The sequence below is a fragment of the Nicotiana tabacum genome, chromosome 6 (genome assembly GCF_000715075.1).
Source record: "Nicotiana tabacum cultivar K326 chromosome 6, ASM71507v2, whole genome shotgun sequence".
Taxonomy (NCBI): domain Eukaryota; kingdom Viridiplantae; phylum Streptophyta; class Magnoliopsida; order Solanales; family Solanaceae; genus Nicotiana; species Nicotiana tabacum.
In genome coordinates this window covers 200,136,313-200,153,706 of record NC_134085.1, presented here as the reverse complement: position 1 = coordinate 200,153,706, position 17,394 = coordinate 200,136,313, and the positions used below count along the sequence as shown (strand labels likewise).

Sequence of the window (17,394 nt, the reverse complement as noted above, 5' to 3'; positions counted from 1 at the left end):
TAACACCCTGGGCTCCCAAGACTCGCTCGTTCCAAATTTCCACTCCGTTTGCTTTGAATTCCCCCGGAACTTCTCGAATTTCAGATCGAAAAGCGAACCCTAAAATTCAAAAGTCATTTTTTATGAAATTTGGTAGCATGCATGGTCATAGGGTGGTGTGTCGTCGAGTTTTGAAGCTTGGACTCATCAAGACTGATGTTGCTCAGTCTGTTCTTAACAAAGAACGACTGATCGACATTAGTTTTATTGGGTCCTTTTTTTCCGTCTGGCATCGAGGTTGATTTGGTAAGTTATTTTTCCCTTCTGTGTTTTCTTTCTCTCATTGTCTTATTATCATCATCTTCCCCTTTCTTTAGTTTAGTTGTCTTATAGTAATATGGCTGAAAGTTTAATTCGCCATCTGAGTTCACCCTGCTTTTTTCAGCCTTCTAGGTTAATTTAATTAGGTTTATTTGACAGCTTCATTCAATTCCGCATGTTAGTTTAGGTTTTAGTCTTGTGAAGTCGTTTAGTTGTCAGCCTGGTTCAACCCATTTTGCTGTTTGGGCTCTGAATCTGTTTCACAATTCATTCCAAGGGATTTGGTTTAGGATATGGGGTCAGAATTGAGCCCAAATATTGGTTTAAATATCGGGTCAATCTGACCCATGTGGGTTCCTAGAGTAAAAATCAGGGTTCGAAGGGTAGTCTAGGGAATTGGCCTAAGGAATCTTGTTGTAACTGACTAGGGAAGCTTCTAGGAAGCTGGGGTTGGGGCTATTCTAAATTTCTAGATTGTACATTAAGGGCCCTTAAGCTAAAACAAGAAAAAAAGGGGGTAAAGGGTAAATAAGTAGTTCTGGGGGCTACCCTATTGGCTGGGCCTATAAGAGGTATCATTCTTGCCTTTCAAGGCAGAAAGGCAAGAATTGAAGAGCAAAAAATCCGAAAATCCTAGACAGCTAAGGATACAATTTTTTTTATTGTTCTATTGAAAATTCCTAGAAATTCCTGTGATATTTCCTCTGTGTTAATTTCTGAAAAATTGAAGGATAAAATGGTTTGAATCATTTGGTTTCCCAGTGTTTTGATTCATTTCTGGTTCGAATTTTGTTTGCTGGATTTGGAGTCGATTTTTGGGGTTTATTACTTCGTTTTCTGGGTTCAAAACTGGTTGGAGAAATTGTTGTGTGTTGATGCCTTATTGCTGATCTTCTTCTCCTTTTTCTTTTCCATTCCCAGGTACTCTTCGACCTTCATAATGTATGAGATGCAAACTTTGAAAGCTATGACTATTTGAAGATCTCAGAAATGAACACTATTTTTGAACCATGATTGTTAGCTATGTTCTGTTTCCTCCTTAAGAATTCCTATAGCAGTAATGTGATATAATAATGATTCTCTTATTGACTCATTTTTAAGGTAGTGGTAGTATAATGTGTCTTTTGAAGTTTTATGTTGCAATTTGTCTCAGAAAAATGCATGAAACCTATTAGCTCATTGAATCCTGCTTAGATTAGTATACTGATTTCTCGCCATTGATAGATAATGACTTACATGTGCATGCAATTTAGTTCATGAAGTTTTAGCAATAGGATTGGTTGTTTACAATTCCTCTCCTCTTATATATGAAAGTTGAAAGACAGGTTTAAATTAGAGTCGTCAACCTGAAAGCCATAAGCCATTTTTAGATGTGGAATAAGGTTTTCAAGCTAGCATGGATTTGAATCATGAGGTCTTAATATCAAAAATGGTTCTGATGAGGATTTCTTTTTCTTTTCTCTGTGTTTAAAGTTTAAAATGATGATTTTGTCGTAGTTGTGTAAGCCTTGAAAATCAGTAGTTTTGGGTATGTATTTTCCTGAGAATATAATGATTCCAAACAGTACGTGCGACCTCATAGGCTCGACTTCGAGCCCCTGTTTTGTATTATGCCCAGTTTTTTGGGTTGGGCATGCCTAAGGCATCCGTTTGAGCATCAGAAATACAGGTACTCACAATTGGGTTTGGGCCAACCAAGCCCAAACATGGGAGGGAATTGAAATTGGGCCTTCGCCCCTTCTAAATCATTATTTTCTAAGTACGTAATAGGTTTAAATCCTCTTAACGAATGAAGGTCGGTATTATAATTTAGATCTTAACCATAGATTTCTTTCAATCATTCCATCTATTTAGATTCGAGGTGCACCAAATCAAACAAACCTTGATATACACGACCCTCTTGTGATTTAGATGTAAACAACAAATGTTTGTAGTTTGCTTTAGGCCCATTTAATATACCACCGTGATTGTGTATACGTTCACGTAATATAATTACGATTTTAAAAAGAATAATTCAGAGTATGCGTTCGTGCAACTTCGACTAATTTTTCTTAATAATAATAAAGTGTTATTAATTGTGGATACGTTCGCGTGACACGATTTTTGACACGCCAAACAAATGGATACACGTACGCGTGACCTATTTCAAGATAATTTTTCTTAGTTTAAAAGCGGTAAAAGGCTAAAGCACATAGGTTTGAAAGTGAGTAATTAGACAATTTTGATTAAGCCAAGTATGATCAAAGCGACCATGCTAGAACCACGGAACTCGGGAATGCCTAGCACCTTCTCCCGGGTTAACAGAATTCCTTACCCGGATTTCTATGTTCACGGACTGTAGAACAGAGTCAATTTCCTCGATTCGAGATTTTAAACGGGTGACTTGGGACACCATAAATTATCCCAAGTGGCGACTCTAAATCTATAAATAAATAAATCACATTTCGATTGTCACTTAAATTGGAAAAACTCCCTTATGCCCTTTACGGGGTGTGGGTAAAAAGGAGGCGTGACACCGGAAACGTTTCGACGCCTATTATGGAAGTTAGCATTTTTGGATGAATTTTATAAGTTTGGATTGAAGTGCATTTCAGTGTTATCAAGGTCTATTTGGGATCCCGAGTCTGGTAATAGCTCTGTCTGGTGATTCTGGTGTTGGGAGCGCGATTAGAAGTGAATTCGGAGGTCCGTGGGTCATTTTGGAGTCATTTGGCTAAAGATAGAAATTTGAAAGTTTTTGAGGAGTTTGACCGGAAGTGGACCTTTTGATATCGGGGTTGGAGTCCGATTCCGAAAGTTAGAGTAGGTCCGTAATGTCAAATATGACGAGTGTGCAAAATTTGAGTTCAATCGGACGTGATTCGATAGGTTTCAACATCGAATGTAGAAGTTTGAAATTCTAAAGTTCATTAATCTTGGATTGGAGGTCAATTCATGATTTTAGCGTTGTTTGATACGATTTGAGGCCTCGAGCAAGTCCGTAATGTGTTTTGGGACTCGTTGGTATGATTAGTTGGGGTCCCTGGGGCCTCAGGTGGATTCCGGATGGTTAACAGATCAATTTGAATTTTGAAGAAGGATTGAAGCAGCTGGTATCTGGTGTAACCGCACCTATGAGGTTTTGGCCGCAGGTGCGGAGCCGCAGAAGCGGCTAGGAGGTACGCAGATGTTGTGCTGGGCCAGAAGTGAAGAGACCGCATATGCGGTCATGTAGCCGCAGAAGCGGGACCGCACCTGCGGTGGTTGAGGCGCAGAAGACGAAAGGGCAGCCTTGTGAGAAACCGCAGAAGCGGGTAGTGGGTCGCACCTGCGGAATCGTAGAAGCGGTCAAGTGACCGCAGGTGCGGAAATGCTGGAGGCAGTGTATTCTTTTAAAATCGGGGGTTGGTCATTTTCCCCCCATTTTCACTCGGTGTGGACGATTTTGGAGAGCTTTAAGTGGGGGTTTTTCATCATCAACGACAAGGTAAGCTAACCCCACCTATCTTGAGTTAAATATATCGATTGTGTAGGGACTTTAACATGTAAATTGGTAGAAACTTGAGGTTTGAGGGAAAACCTAGAAATTTGTATTCTTGAATTTTGACCACGATTTTAGGTATGGAATTAAGAGAAAATCATGTATTTGAGTTCATAAGTTCATGGGTAAACTTTATCTTCGAGAAATTTCGGAATCCGGGCACGTGGGTGCGAGGGCAATTTTGTCAACTTTTCGATCGGGGTTAGGAATTATTATAAATTGGATTGTAATGAGTAATTGAACATATATTAATGGATTTGCATAATTATTGGCTAGTTTTGGAGCATTTAGCATCGGTTCGAGTCTTCGGAAGGCGTTGAATGCCGGTTATGGATCTTCGGAGCGAGGTGAGTCTCCTTTCTAACTTTGTAAGAGGAAATTGTCCTCATAGGTGAAATAATTGGTTATGTGCTTCTATTTGTGGGGGCTATGTACGCACGAGGTGACGAGAATCCGTGCGTAGCTACTATTATATGTTAGTCCGGGTAGTCTAGGACCCAAAAACATGCTATACTTGAAAAATCTGTAATTTTGTTGGCAGTTGAGTTGCTTAAATCCTATCGAATCGGTAAATGAATTTCTAAAAGGATTAAACTTTATTTTCTTAAATCACTAAAAGAGAATTGACTTTTTTTTGGATAAACGTTCCCCGATAAATTCTTAATTGGCTATTTGAGCATGTATTTCTATGTGTACTTGCGTCGCATGTATGATTCGCGAGCAGGGTGATTGTTTATTTAAATTTGACCGCGTCGCATGTATGATTCGCGAGCGCGGTAATAGATGCATCTATGGTTCGTGTCGTTCGACCCTCGGCAGTGCACATTTTACATTTATGTTGGATCGGGCCGTACGACCTCGACATGATATGCGCATGCTTGTATTGCTTGCCTGATAATTTTAAATGTTGATAATTGCCTTTCCTGGCCAGAGGTAAATTGATAAAGATAATGAAAAGTAAATCTTAGGAAATCCTTTATTATTTGAGAAGTTCTTTACCTGCTTTCCGGCTTTATGAGTTAAATTTTACTTTATGGAATCCATGAGTTCCTCACACTTTTACTATATTATCATCGGACCATTAGTAAGTGTCGAAGTCGACCTCTCGTCTCTACTTATTCAAGATTAGACGGGATACTCATTGGGTACAGGTTGTTTTCGTACTCATACTACACTTGCTGTGCATTTTTGTTGCACATGTTCATGTGTGGCTAGTGGCTTAGTGGCATAGCGGCATGGTTGATACGGAGACTTAGGTGAGTTGCATTTATCGAGACGACCCGCAGCCAGCAGAGTCCCCTTTAGAGTATTTTACTGTATTTTTTATTTCTATCCATTTGTATTCCGGATAGTTACTGTGTTTTATTTCATTCCCTAGTAAATGCTCATGCACTTGTGACACCGGGTTCTGAGATGATTATGGTGTATCTTGTATTAACTTCTTAACATTCATATTTGATGTGAAACGATTATCTTTTACTGGTAAAATTGAAAGAAAATCATAGTTTTCAAAATTATTAAAACGAGAATTTAATTAAGTATTTTGGTTGGCTTGCCTGACAGCGATGTCCGACGCCATCACGACCCTTAGTGAAATTTGGGTCGTGACAACCCCTCCAATCAGCTGAAAGTTCGTATAGCCAATCTAACTTCTACGACACGAGCGCCTATCAAGTTTGCTAAATTATCTTCACCAATTTGATGACACCATTGGAAATGGGGAAAAAGACAAAACTTTTTGAATCCAAAGGAGAGGATGTTCAAAATGGAAATGTAAATTTGTCATGTTATAATTTTTTTTTTATTAATAATAGATACATTACAAGAAAATCAAAAGAAGGGAAGTAAGTTGTAATATCATAACCCACAAGAGTTACTAGTGTCACAAAGCGAAACTTGGGAGAGGTTTCTGAATTTATCTCAAAAATAGAAATAGAGAAGAATTAGAGGTACACATTCTTTAAAAAATTGTTTATCGTTACTAATTTAATTATTTTTTTATATCGACCATTGTAAAGTTGCATTGGGAGGATGAATAATCAAATATCACCGTGTATAATGATGAAAAGCATAGTACACATGATCAAGAAATTTTAGGTAAATATGATATAGTAACTATTATCAACATTAGTTTATATAATCTATCTCATACCATAATATACATAATTAATAATAATATAATTAAAAAAATTATATTCATTAAGATAATTTACACGCGCAAAGTGCGTACCTTAATACTAATTTATTAAATGGCATGATAGTAATAATTTTTCTCCAATAAAAAAGCTTGCTTTACGTTATAACATGAAAAAGAAAAAAGAAAAGGCGTCACTTGATGCGTGGTCTCTTAACGACCTTTGGTCACTGTGGCGCTTAACCACTCACCGTCCTCGGCTTTACCGGTCGATTCATAGTTACGCTCTTTCCTATGGGCTGCTGCAGAGCCGGTTCTCCGTGTCTAACCACGCCCAGGCTAATCAGCAACGCCGCCACTCGCTGCTTAAGGCCTATATTCAACTTATGCTATATTAAGTTCCCTCGTAATTACACCTCTTCGCCGACGGCTTCCTACAGCCGGCGGCGGTACAACCCTGAACATCGCAGACAGCTCAGTTCAGCACCGGACATTGTCCGCCATTGGGTGGAAGGGGATGCTCTTTCCACTGTCCCACCTCAAGGTCAGTCCCTTTGGTCAACTAACTGCATGTTGCTTGTATTTTTTGTTAATGCTGAAGTTTAATTTAGTGTATGGAATTTGGTGCAGCAGAAAGGTTTACCGTTGTTTCGTATAACATATTGGGAGACAGGAATATGTCGAAACATGGAGATCTCTACAGAAATGTTCCTTCGAATTACTTAGATTGGAACCATCGCAAAAGAGTTATTTGTGAAGAACTCCTCGGACTAAATCCTGATATAATTTGCCTACAAGTAATTACAATTGCCTCTTGCGTATTAATATATTTAAATATGTCCTTGTTTTGGATATGAAGCTAATTGAAGAATTCTATTAATGTGATTGATTAGGAGGTGGACAAGTATTATGATCTACTAAACGTTTTGGAGAAAGCTGGATATCTCGGCTCCCATAAGGTTACTCCACTCTAAACCCGCCAGCCTCCCTCCAAACTGAAATAAGTGGAAAGTTGTATCATCATTCAGTATAAGACTTGCTGTTGGAAAATATTAACATGTGTTACTTTGACCATGGTAGAGGCGCACGGGCGGTTCTGTTGATGGCTGTGCTATGTTTTGGAAAGCTGATAAGTAAGTGCTATAAGTAAATATTGTACCTCACAGTTAGTACCTTTTTCATTTTTCTTGTTTGGACTGAAATGAGTACTTGCTAATGCCAGGTTTCAGTTGTTAGAGGGTGAAAGCATTGAGTATAGGCAGTATGGTCTCCGGGATAATGTCGCTCAGCTCTCTGTTTTTAAGGTAGCAGTTGTAAATTTCAATTTTATTTTACCTACTGTAATTTCATATAGCCTGTAGATGTGACAAGTGAGAGTGATGTAAGAATGCTCAAAATTTGGATAATCCGTAAGTTGGGGTTCAAATATGTGAAGGAGAAATAAGACAAAGATAACCAAACTAAAAATATGAGATAAACTGGACGACAACCTAAATATAAGGAATTAACTAGTGCTCAGTGGTTAATCCAAAGCTCATCAGGCTTCACGTTCTGTGGAATATGCATATGTGACGGCTAATGGCTTAAGACCTCTTATCCAAGACTTCCTGCTTGCTTAGCAGTGTAGATCACTTCTAGTAGGTCAAGCTTTCTACCAATTAGAACTATGCAGGTAGTTAAGATCTGGAGCATTTGATTTTGCTTATCTCTGTAAGCATATCTCTACTATTCTGAACTGGATGTTTCTTCTGATTTCATTTCCCAGAGCGATTTGTCCAGATCACAGTTTTTTCTTAGTTTCATTCTTATTTAATCATATCTCTTTCGATTTTGTATCTCTAACTTCATCTGGTACAGACAGATGCATGAAGCCCAGTCAGGGAGGCTAGTAGTTGGGAACATTCATGTGCTATATAATCCAAGCCGTGGAGATGTTAAGCTTGGTCAAGTAATATCCTGCATTCTGAGTTAACTCTCTATTTTTTGCATGTTAGTATTTGATTGGCAACTGACCTTACATGGCAATTTACCTTGACAAGGTACAATAGTTAGACAAAGAACACTAGCATGTCCAAGGGATGGAAATCTCTCTTTGTGTTTTAAGCCTAAACTACTTGTTCTAGTGCATGGTTTGGTAATGCAAATTACATTGGCCACTAATTGTTATAAACACTAGAATTTTTTGAAAATGCATATTTCAATGCACATATAGTAATTCCTTCTATTTTTTGAAAATTTTGTTTGATGGGATTAAATTTGTCTTCTGTTCGCATATTGAAATTTGTTGCTGGAGGTTTCTGGATCAAATGGCTTTCAAATTGTCTCAAACTGGAAGAGTGCATCCTATCTGGTTATTAGAAAATTCAAGTGAAATATAAATGGAAAAATCAACTTGTCAAATAGTTGTTCTCCATAGCTCTTACTGCTTAGGTACATGGGTAGAGTGTCTCTTATTCATTTGGACTTCAATCCTGTTTCCATCTGCACACCACTTGACATCTGAACAGTCTCTCTTTGTAAAGAAAGACATTTTCTTAACCTTTTTTCATGCACGATGGTAAAATATATGTGCTACATTGTGGTAATCGGGTTCTAGCTCTTGCTACAAAATGGATGTTTTTCCTCTTCTGGTAGCATGCTTAACTTTAGACATAAACTGTTTAAGTTCCCCAACTGTCAATATATTGGAGAGTGGTGCAAATGATTTCAATTTTCCTTCAATTGTCTCCATGCTGTTACTTTTTTGCTGAATATTCTTCCTTTCAGATTCGCTTTCTTTCATCAAGGGCTCACATACTTTCAGAAAAGTGGGACACTGCACCTATTGTGCTTGCAGGTGATTATAACAGCACTCCCCAGGTGTGGATCACTGAAATTTATCTTCAAAACTCACTTTGCTGGAACAATTCTTATTTGTTTATCCCTTGTGACAGAGTCCAATCTACAAATTCTTGTCATCATCTGAGGTAATATGCAGATCCCAATTCAGCATCCGTTGATGCAATATTAAGTACTTCTTAATTCATATGAACTGCATGCTTTTTGGAGGAGTTGCTTGCTTCTCATAGGATTTGTTTTTTTATATTGCAGCTCAATCTCATGCTACATAACCGAAGAGAGTTATCTGGTCAGAGACAATGCCATCCCTCTCAAGTTCTTGGTCTTGGAAGAGAAAAGGGGATTTTGTTTGTTCTAATGGACAGGTGAAGCTTAGATCTGTCAGTACTTATTATGTCTTTCGAAAGTTTATGCGCTCCTATAAATTCCGATAGCTAGAGTGTACATAGCAGTGTTCATAAAACCTAGGGGGCCATAAGTTGCTTCCGTTTGTGTTTCATGAGAAAATAATGTGGTGTTTTCTAAGAACGAACGTCTTCTCTCATTCTCTCTCAACTTCACTATACTGTGGTATATGGTCAAACTCTTGATACTTTAAAGTAAACTAGCCTTTTTTTGTAAGGGAAAGTAAACTAGACAGTTACGCAAGGCTTAGAAACTTGATGGAAAAAAAGAAAATAAGACATGCAAATAATTCCTCTAACTATTTATTTTTTTATTAGGTAGAGGGATGCAACACGAGGACTTCCAGGGGGTCACCCATCCTAGTAGTGCTCTTGCCCAAGCACACTCCTCTGACTATTTGTTACGTTGGTTGTCGTTGCATTTATTTGGGGTCGACTATTAATGCCCTTAAATTCTCTGAGTGTGTTGTATTCTTAATGTGTTGATATTTGAGATTTCTGATGTCAATTTGTTTACTTTTGAGAAAAACTGAATTCTTTGAATTTTCATGTGATTGTGATTTAGAATTTGTTGTGTGCATGCAATTGACTTCAGATTCTTGAATTCTAGCTGGAGCGAAGAGGAGATGAATGTTGCAACTGGCGCTCCTAAATCTCACATAGCTTTGCACCCTTTGAAGTTAAACAGTTCTTATGCAATGGTGAAGGTACGACTTGTCCTTTTTACCCACAGTTGACATTTATTCCCTTGTATATTCCTCTTAGACAGAATGCTACCTCTTCTTTTTTCTTAGGGATCTCAAACAACAAGGGATGACAATGGTGAACCACTAGCCACATCTTACCACTCGAAGTTTCTGGGAACTGTCGATTATTTGTGGTACTAATGCTGTAGATACTGCTACTTATATTTTTCTGCTAACTTTAATGACAAGAGTACGCACTAATAGTAAAATCCACCACAATGCAGGTATTCTGATGGTCTTGTAGCCACAAAAGTTTTAGATACTTTACCAATTAATATCTTGAAGAAAACAGGTGGTCTTCCCTTCAAGGTATTATCCTTCTGATATAGTACCCTGAGGCTGTTAACTAGGACAGATCAGATTTGGCCAAAGACATGACTAAGGTTGCAAAACATAAAGTATTGTGCTAGAAATGGATTTCTCCAACTTATAATGAAAATAGTGAATTTGGATTTGTTTGCTTTACCTATAAAATATTCAGGCGTTTGATTGCACGTTTGGAATAAGGTCGTCCTTCAAGAAGCCATAGCGAGTCCTTTGGTTTCCCAAAACCTTGTCGCAACATCTTTGCTCTATACTGAAGCATTAAATTTTGTTTGGTATGCTGGAAAAGGTACTGGAAGTAAATTGCAATTTCTGTGCCATTTTCTTTGTGTTTGGTAAGAAGCACTTCCTAGATCTTATTATATTTGATATATTCTTTGTGTATGATGTGTCTGCGTTTAACATCTTTTTCAAGCCAGTTTTAACTTGAACTTCTGGGACATGCAGAAATTGGGTAGTGATCATTTGGCTTTGGTTTCTGAGTTTGCTTTCTTGGAAGGAAAGATAGAAGCAACTGAAGAATATGCTATCAGTTGAAGGTGACATACTTTAATAGTGATGCATCGAGCATCCATACAACAAACTCATCATCATCCTACACAGAGGCGGAGCTAGGATTTGAACTTTATGGGTTCTAAAATTTAAAAATAGCAACATCATGTGATACTAACTGGGTTCTATATTTAATATTTTTACATACTTAATAGATTTATTAAACAAAGACAAGGTTTGGACTAAAACCACTGGGTTCGGTTCGGCCACACTTGTACGCGAGCCTCTAGCTCCGCCCCTGATCTTCCTACAGTTCCATGGCATGCATTCAAGACAACATGGAAAACAAACCGGATGTTGCATTAGCATTTTCAACAATAGTTGTAGTTTAGTTTTTTTTTCCACTTAATATCACCATTATGGTGAGAGGTTAGGCATGACCTTAACCTTTATATTAAAACGATAAAAAGGGAGGGATTCGATACAAGAAGGATTGATAAAACTAAGCTAATTGGCCCCTTAGTTAAAAGCTGAGGAGCACAAAACAGAGAAATAAATAGCTAAAGCTCCAACTTAAAAGCATGTGAAGGCCAAAAAAAAAAAAAAAAAAAAAATCTCCTCAATAGGACAAGCCAAAATTGGTAAGGCTAAGCATTGAATGACTTTTTGGTAGTCCTAATTCGGAAGTTGACCAGCTGGTTTCTGTCATTCTTCAAAGCAACTCTCACCTTCATAGGTAAAGTGTTAGCTTCCATGAAGAAAGTAGAAGATTTCCTATGTAAGCTCCAATTAGCTAGCAAGTCGACAGTGCAATTGGCTTCCCTGTAGCAGTGTGACAACTTAATGTGGCCTTCCTGCCTAATCTCTCTGATATGTTCAATTAAATGGGCAATCTGCCAAGGTATTCCAGCCTGATTGTTTATTGCATTGATTAGGATTAGAGAGTCAGATTCAATTTCGACCTCTTTATATCCATTGTCAATACACCAAATTAAACCTACTAAAGTAGCCCTTGCTTCCGCCATATTGTTAATACAAGAGCCAAAAAAAGTTGAGTAATCCATAATGAGGTCTCCATATTGATTTCTTAAGCATCCTCTTCCACCTGCTAACCCTGGGTTTCCTTTGCTACATCCATCGCTATTGAGCTTTAGACAACCATCAGGTAGTTTAATTTGTGCTTTAGACAACCATCAGGTGTAGTTTGTGATAACTAAGCGGATGCAGTGTGCTATCCCATGTTGACTAGAAATATAGGGTAAATTCATTTGTGTACATACTACTAACAAATGACTAATATAGCATACGTGACGTGACAGAGAGTCAGAGACTCATGGTTTGGACTTGTCGAGATTTTTTGTGGATTAAACCAGTACCTTTAGTGTCGTCCAACTTTAGTTCTTTTCCTTTTCCATAGGTGCACTGGTATCTTGGACGTCTGCATTGCTGTAGGAACATAATGTTAAACACAAAACCAAGTTTGCAACATTTTAATCTCAAAATTCTCTTCCTGGGTTTGCATCTGACAACAAATTACATGGACTTCCAACATCTCCGTCCATATAAAATTTGTGTTCCTCTGAATTCGAAATATTAAAAAGTGTTTAACTTTTCTACATGGATTGTGTAAAATTTCAGACTTTTATTTGATATGTATCTGGATTGCCGAATACAGATACAAGGGGTCTGGGAAGGGTAATGTACATTCAGACTTTACCCCTACCCTGGGGACAGAGAGGTTGTTTCCGAAAGACCCTCGACCGTTTCTTACGTATTGCTGACTATGTAAGAAAAAAAATCGATGAAAGTTTCATCTTTTACCCCAGCTATATAGCTTGAGCTTTCAACATAAAGACCGAAAATATTTTGTTATAAGACATTTTTTGGTGTTTGACCGCCCAAGAAAAATAGTTTTCACCACTATAGGAAAATAACTTTTTCCACTTTGTAACAACAAATTTTCGCGTCGAGAAAAATAAATAATCAAGACCAGAAAATTGTGTAACAAATGTATTTGATTTCAACAAGTAATGAGTGTTACAATCTCTATGGTATCCCTCTGATTCTTCAAGAACGTAAAGTATTTTGATGATTTTGATTGTGATTTGATTCGAGGGTTTGTAAAGCTTACCCTTGAATCTCCTCCTTGAACTTGAATTTGGATTTGATCACGAACAAGTAATTTGAACTTGAACGCCTTGGGATTTAATTTGCCTTAATTCTTGATCTTGAACTTGTAGCTTGAGTGCTTGAACTTGTAGCTTGTAGAGAATTCTGCAGCGTTTGATCCACAAGCTCTCTGCTTGCTTCTTGTTATCACTTCTAGTGTCTTCTAACTTTATGAAGACCTCTATTTATAGTTGTAGGTAGTGGTATGACTTTGCGATTTGATTGGTCCGTTTGAACTGACCAATACCATATAGACACTTAGCACAACTCTATTGGTTGTTGATTTGACTCGGATTGCCACCCCTTCTTGGTACGTGGCATGAGTCTGGGCTTTAAGATGACCTAATAACCATTTGGGCCTTGTGTATGTATCAAAATTTGACCAACGCAATCTTGCTCAAAGGTAGATTACTAAGAGTCGATTAGGCCGAGGTCGTACTCGAGATAAAAGGAACCACTTGGCGAGCTGAGTAACCGGGGTCAAGATAAGATACTCAGGTTAGCCATAACAGCTAGTTTCGAAGCAAGATATTTTAGGAGAATATTCTATTGAATATTCTCTGCACTTATACTTTATGTTAGGTAAGGGATAGGTCCCATATAAAGGAAAAGACAGAGAGAAGAAATAGGCATATAATATTCTATATGATAAGTTCTCTCATGAGAAGTTGACTCTGAAGTAAATTATAAACATTGTCTTTCCACAAAAATTCGATTTGTTGATTATCCCACACTTTCTCGCATCAGATCCGAGAAAGTTCCCTATATTCCCACGTTTGTTTGTCTTACATCATTGTTAGAGAGAATAATCATCCACCTCATTCAATTTTTGGGTGAATCATTCTCTCTATTTATATTTATTGCCATTTAATATATTTATTTCTTATCATTGCTCCCCCATCCAATCATAACAACATCATTTAATACCACTTATTAAATTGGTTTAAATGCAATTCTACATTATTTGTATGAACTTATTTCAGATCTAGGATTTATTATGTTTAGCTAGGATTTACTCATTATCTTCTTATTTAGTTGGTTTATCAAAAAGGCTTAATACTTTTTGGTCAAACAATTTGACGCCGTCTGTGGGATTTCTAGTTAATTTTAGTTTCTTCTAGATCTAAAAAAAAGAAACTTTGCAAAAATCATATACTTCCTTGTGTGCACAAATCTAATATGGCAGGCAACAGATAGGAAAAGAGGAAGGCGATAGCCGAACTAACCACCAACCTCCTCCACACTATCAACGAAGTGGATAAAACAGAGGGCGAAGATATAACACCAAATACCTCTCCCAGGCGAAACGACTCGCCCCCACCTCACGGTAGCATCTCGAACTCGCACGGTAAAGGGGCCTCTACATCCACAACAGAAGAGGGACCACCAGCAGTGAAAAGTTACTCGAGGCATGGTTGACAAACATGCTAACCGGCTTCCTCGACAAGCCTGATCAAAGGCCGAGTAGAGAAGAGGCAAGGATCGGCATTGCACCAGTAGTTGACGAGCAACACACCCCCCTACCATAGGTATTACTCATAATGCTAATAATGCAAGTAATGACACCCTCGCAGTCATTTTGAAGAAGACGAAGGAAATGGAGAACGAGAATAAAATTCTCCACAACCAAATGAAAGAGCACCAAGAAAGGGTAGACAAAATACCGGGTGCCCCAAAACATCTGCCAAAAAGGGACGTCGGTTGGTTTGTTGAGCAGCCATATAGCGACGAAGCTACACCACACGCCATACCTAAGACCTTCAAAATGCTGCCGTACTTGAAAATATACGACGGTACAAAGGACCCTGAGGATCATGTGACTCATTACGTTACCGTAGTAAAAGGAAACTATCTCGCCAAAGAGCAAGTATCATCCATCTTACTGAAGAAGTTTGGCGAAACCCTCACCAGGGGTACATTGACTTGGTATTCACAGCTGCCCGCACGCTCGATCGAAACATTCGAGGAAATGGCAGATAAGTTCGTAATAGCCCATATCAGAGCAAAGAAGGCGTAGGCGAGAGTAAATGACATATTTTCCATAAAACAATCACCTAGAGAGGGACTCAAGGACTTCCTTGCTCGATTAAACTGAGTAAGGATGACCTTATCAAACGTATTGGAAGGAATGGCCGTGGCAGCCTTTCAGAACGGGCTAAACAGAAGCAGTTCGAGGGCGACCAGGAAGCTGCTGAGCCGCCTCATGAAATATCCCCTGACCACTTGGGACGAGATACACAATGCTTATTGCGCCGAGGTTCAAGCTGATGAAGATGATCTAAATGGGCCGACTCAACGGTTAACTTCGGTACAAGCCGAATCCAGGAAGGACCAGAGTTATGATAACAAGAGATATTTAGCAGGACCCCGACCTAACTAGGAAAGACATCAGCCTTACAGCCGAGTCACCCTCATGCCGCCTCCCCGACACGACGAAGGCCCTTCTAGGTCAAGAACAAGAACTCACCGATATGAGAGAGGTATGCCCTTGTCACGCCCCAACCTCGGGAGGCGCGAACGACGCTCAGTCGAGTGAACCCAACTGAGCAAGCCTTTTTGGACAACTTCTACCCAACTCATTATGATCAAGGAACCATGCTCATTTGATTAGATAGTAGGAAAGATCGTACATATAATATTTCTAGTTCATTTTATATTACAACCCTTAAACCATAGTTAAGTTTCCAAAAATTTCATACAGTTACAGTTTAGAAATACAAGAGTTTAGAATTACAACATAGTCTAGTGACCCATCCAATGCACGCACATAACCCACACAAACGTCTACGGAGCCTCTAAAGATACAAAAGATAGTTATGATAATGCCAGCCACAAGGCCCCTGCTATACCTCAAAAAGTGATAATTTATAACAAAAGATATACTGCATAACCCCTGGAAGAAAAGGGGCTCACTGAGATTGCTGAGAGGAGGATGCTCCGCTACCTACGATCGGCACTGCCCACTATAGAACCACCTACATCCATTCAAAGATGTAGCGCCCCCGGCAAAAGGGACGTTAGTACCATGGAATAGTACTAGTATGCATAACTAAACACCATCTCATTAGAAAGAATAACCACACAAGAATAAAGAAATCATAAGAATCAACAAAAGCTTTAAACAATCACCACATCATTAAATAAAAAGAGGATCATATAGCTTTCACATAATTTCCATAACTTTAGGTTGGGACATTTCATATTATTGCATCATCATTCACAATACCACCGCTTTCTTGCGCGAAGTCCAATCACGACCCGATTGGCTAAGCTGCCTCATTTGAGACATAAACCTCAACACAATTTCATTCTCACTTTCCGGTTTCAATATCAACACAATACCACCATGTGTGTAGCATGGCGTCCGATCACGACCCGATCATCTAAGCCCTCTTACCAAGACGTTTCCCTTTTTTCATCAATCATCTCACTTCAATTTTTGTTCACACATATATCAGTTCATCGGCACTTGGGATAACAATTATCAGATCATACTTGGCACTAGGCCACATATCATAACTCAATTCTTTTCCCCCACATTTCACATCATTTCCACTTTCAATATTAACATTGCAATTTAAGATAATGGGAACATACGAGAGCAATTCAAGTTGTAAGCATAGAGAGGAATTCACATAGTTTGGCATAATAATCACAATTTAAACTTGACTTGAAATCTTGGCATTTTAGCACATAGTTCACATTCTTCACACATCCTCCATTTATCAAGAATAGCATATTGAACACACTGAGACACACTTTCACATATAATCTTGCAACACCAATTCATTTGAAATTACAAGTACTACATCAATCAAATTTCGGACTTACAACATTTGCATGGACACCATGGGAGCTCAATTTTTAAGAAGAGGGGGTTTTAGCCATACATACCTCAATAGAGCTTTCCTTAAATTCTTACAATAATTCCGGAACTCCTAGCAACTTCGATCTATTTTATGAGAATTACAAGTCGAACCAAGAATTAGAGGGATAATCAATATTCTAGCTCATTTGGTCACATTATCAAGCACTAAGTGTGCATTATGATTTTAGGACCTTTTTGGTGAGAAATTCTATCATCCTACACCCCATTTGTTACATTTTTAGCTCACAATCTCCCCATAACCTTTTATCAAATATGCATGCAAGATAATCAATCCTTATACCCATGAACCTACTTGTTAATTACTTATTCTAGTAGGAATTTCGAAATCAAAGATTAGGGCACAAGCTCTTACTTCTTAGGGTGAAGGCTTAGCAACTTTTCTTGATAAACTTCAAAGATTTGGGCAAGGATTGAGTAGTGACTTGGTGAGAATCACTCTCTCCCTCTAGAACACTTTCTCTCACTTTATATGTAGTAGAAAATAGCACAAAAGGCTCTAATGAGGTGTTTTAACGGAATGGAGTCGGGTTTTAAAAGTTAGAAAATAGGAGCCCCGACTCAATCTGGGGTCGCATATG

At 38.3% G+C, this 17,394-nt stretch overlaps 2 protein-coding genes across 3 annotated transcripts; one reads left to right on the top strand and one right to left on the bottom strand.

The window, feature by feature from the left end:
• Positions 1-6,126: 6,126 nt before the first annotated feature.
• LOC107808691 (carbon catabolite repressor protein 4 homolog 3) lies at positions 6,127-10,987 on the top strand. Of its 2 annotated transcripts, none has more exons than XM_075256421.1 (13): positions 6,127-6,498; positions 6,588-6,751; positions 6,848-6,913; positions 7,035-7,087; positions 7,177-7,258; positions 7,816-7,902; positions 8,721-8,813; positions 8,888-8,920; positions 9,045-9,157; positions 9,807-9,903; positions 9,991-10,076; positions 10,167-10,251; positions 10,714-10,987. In XM_075256421.1, exons 1-13 carry the CDS (start codon positions 6,249-6,251, stop codon positions 10,801-10,803), a joined length of 1,299 nt encoding a protein of 432 aa, XP_075112522.1. In that variant the 5' UTR covers positions 6,127-6,248; the 3' UTR covers positions 10,804-10,987. The 2 variants fall into 2 exon arrangements, with proteins under 2 accessions (XP_075112522.1, XP_016488710.2); XM_016633224.2 differs by having other exon boundaries at positions 6,142-6,498; positions 6,585-6,751; positions 9,792-9,903.
• Positions 10,988-11,405: 418 nt separating this feature from the next.
• On the bottom strand, positions 11,406-11,783 carry LOC142182279 (uncharacterized). The gene has a single exon (XM_075256461.1). It carries the CDS (start codon positions 11,781-11,783, stop codon positions 11,406-11,408), a length of 378 nt encoding a protein of 125 aa, XP_075112562.1.
• Between the last annotated feature and the right edge of the window lie 5,611 nt (positions 11,784-17,394).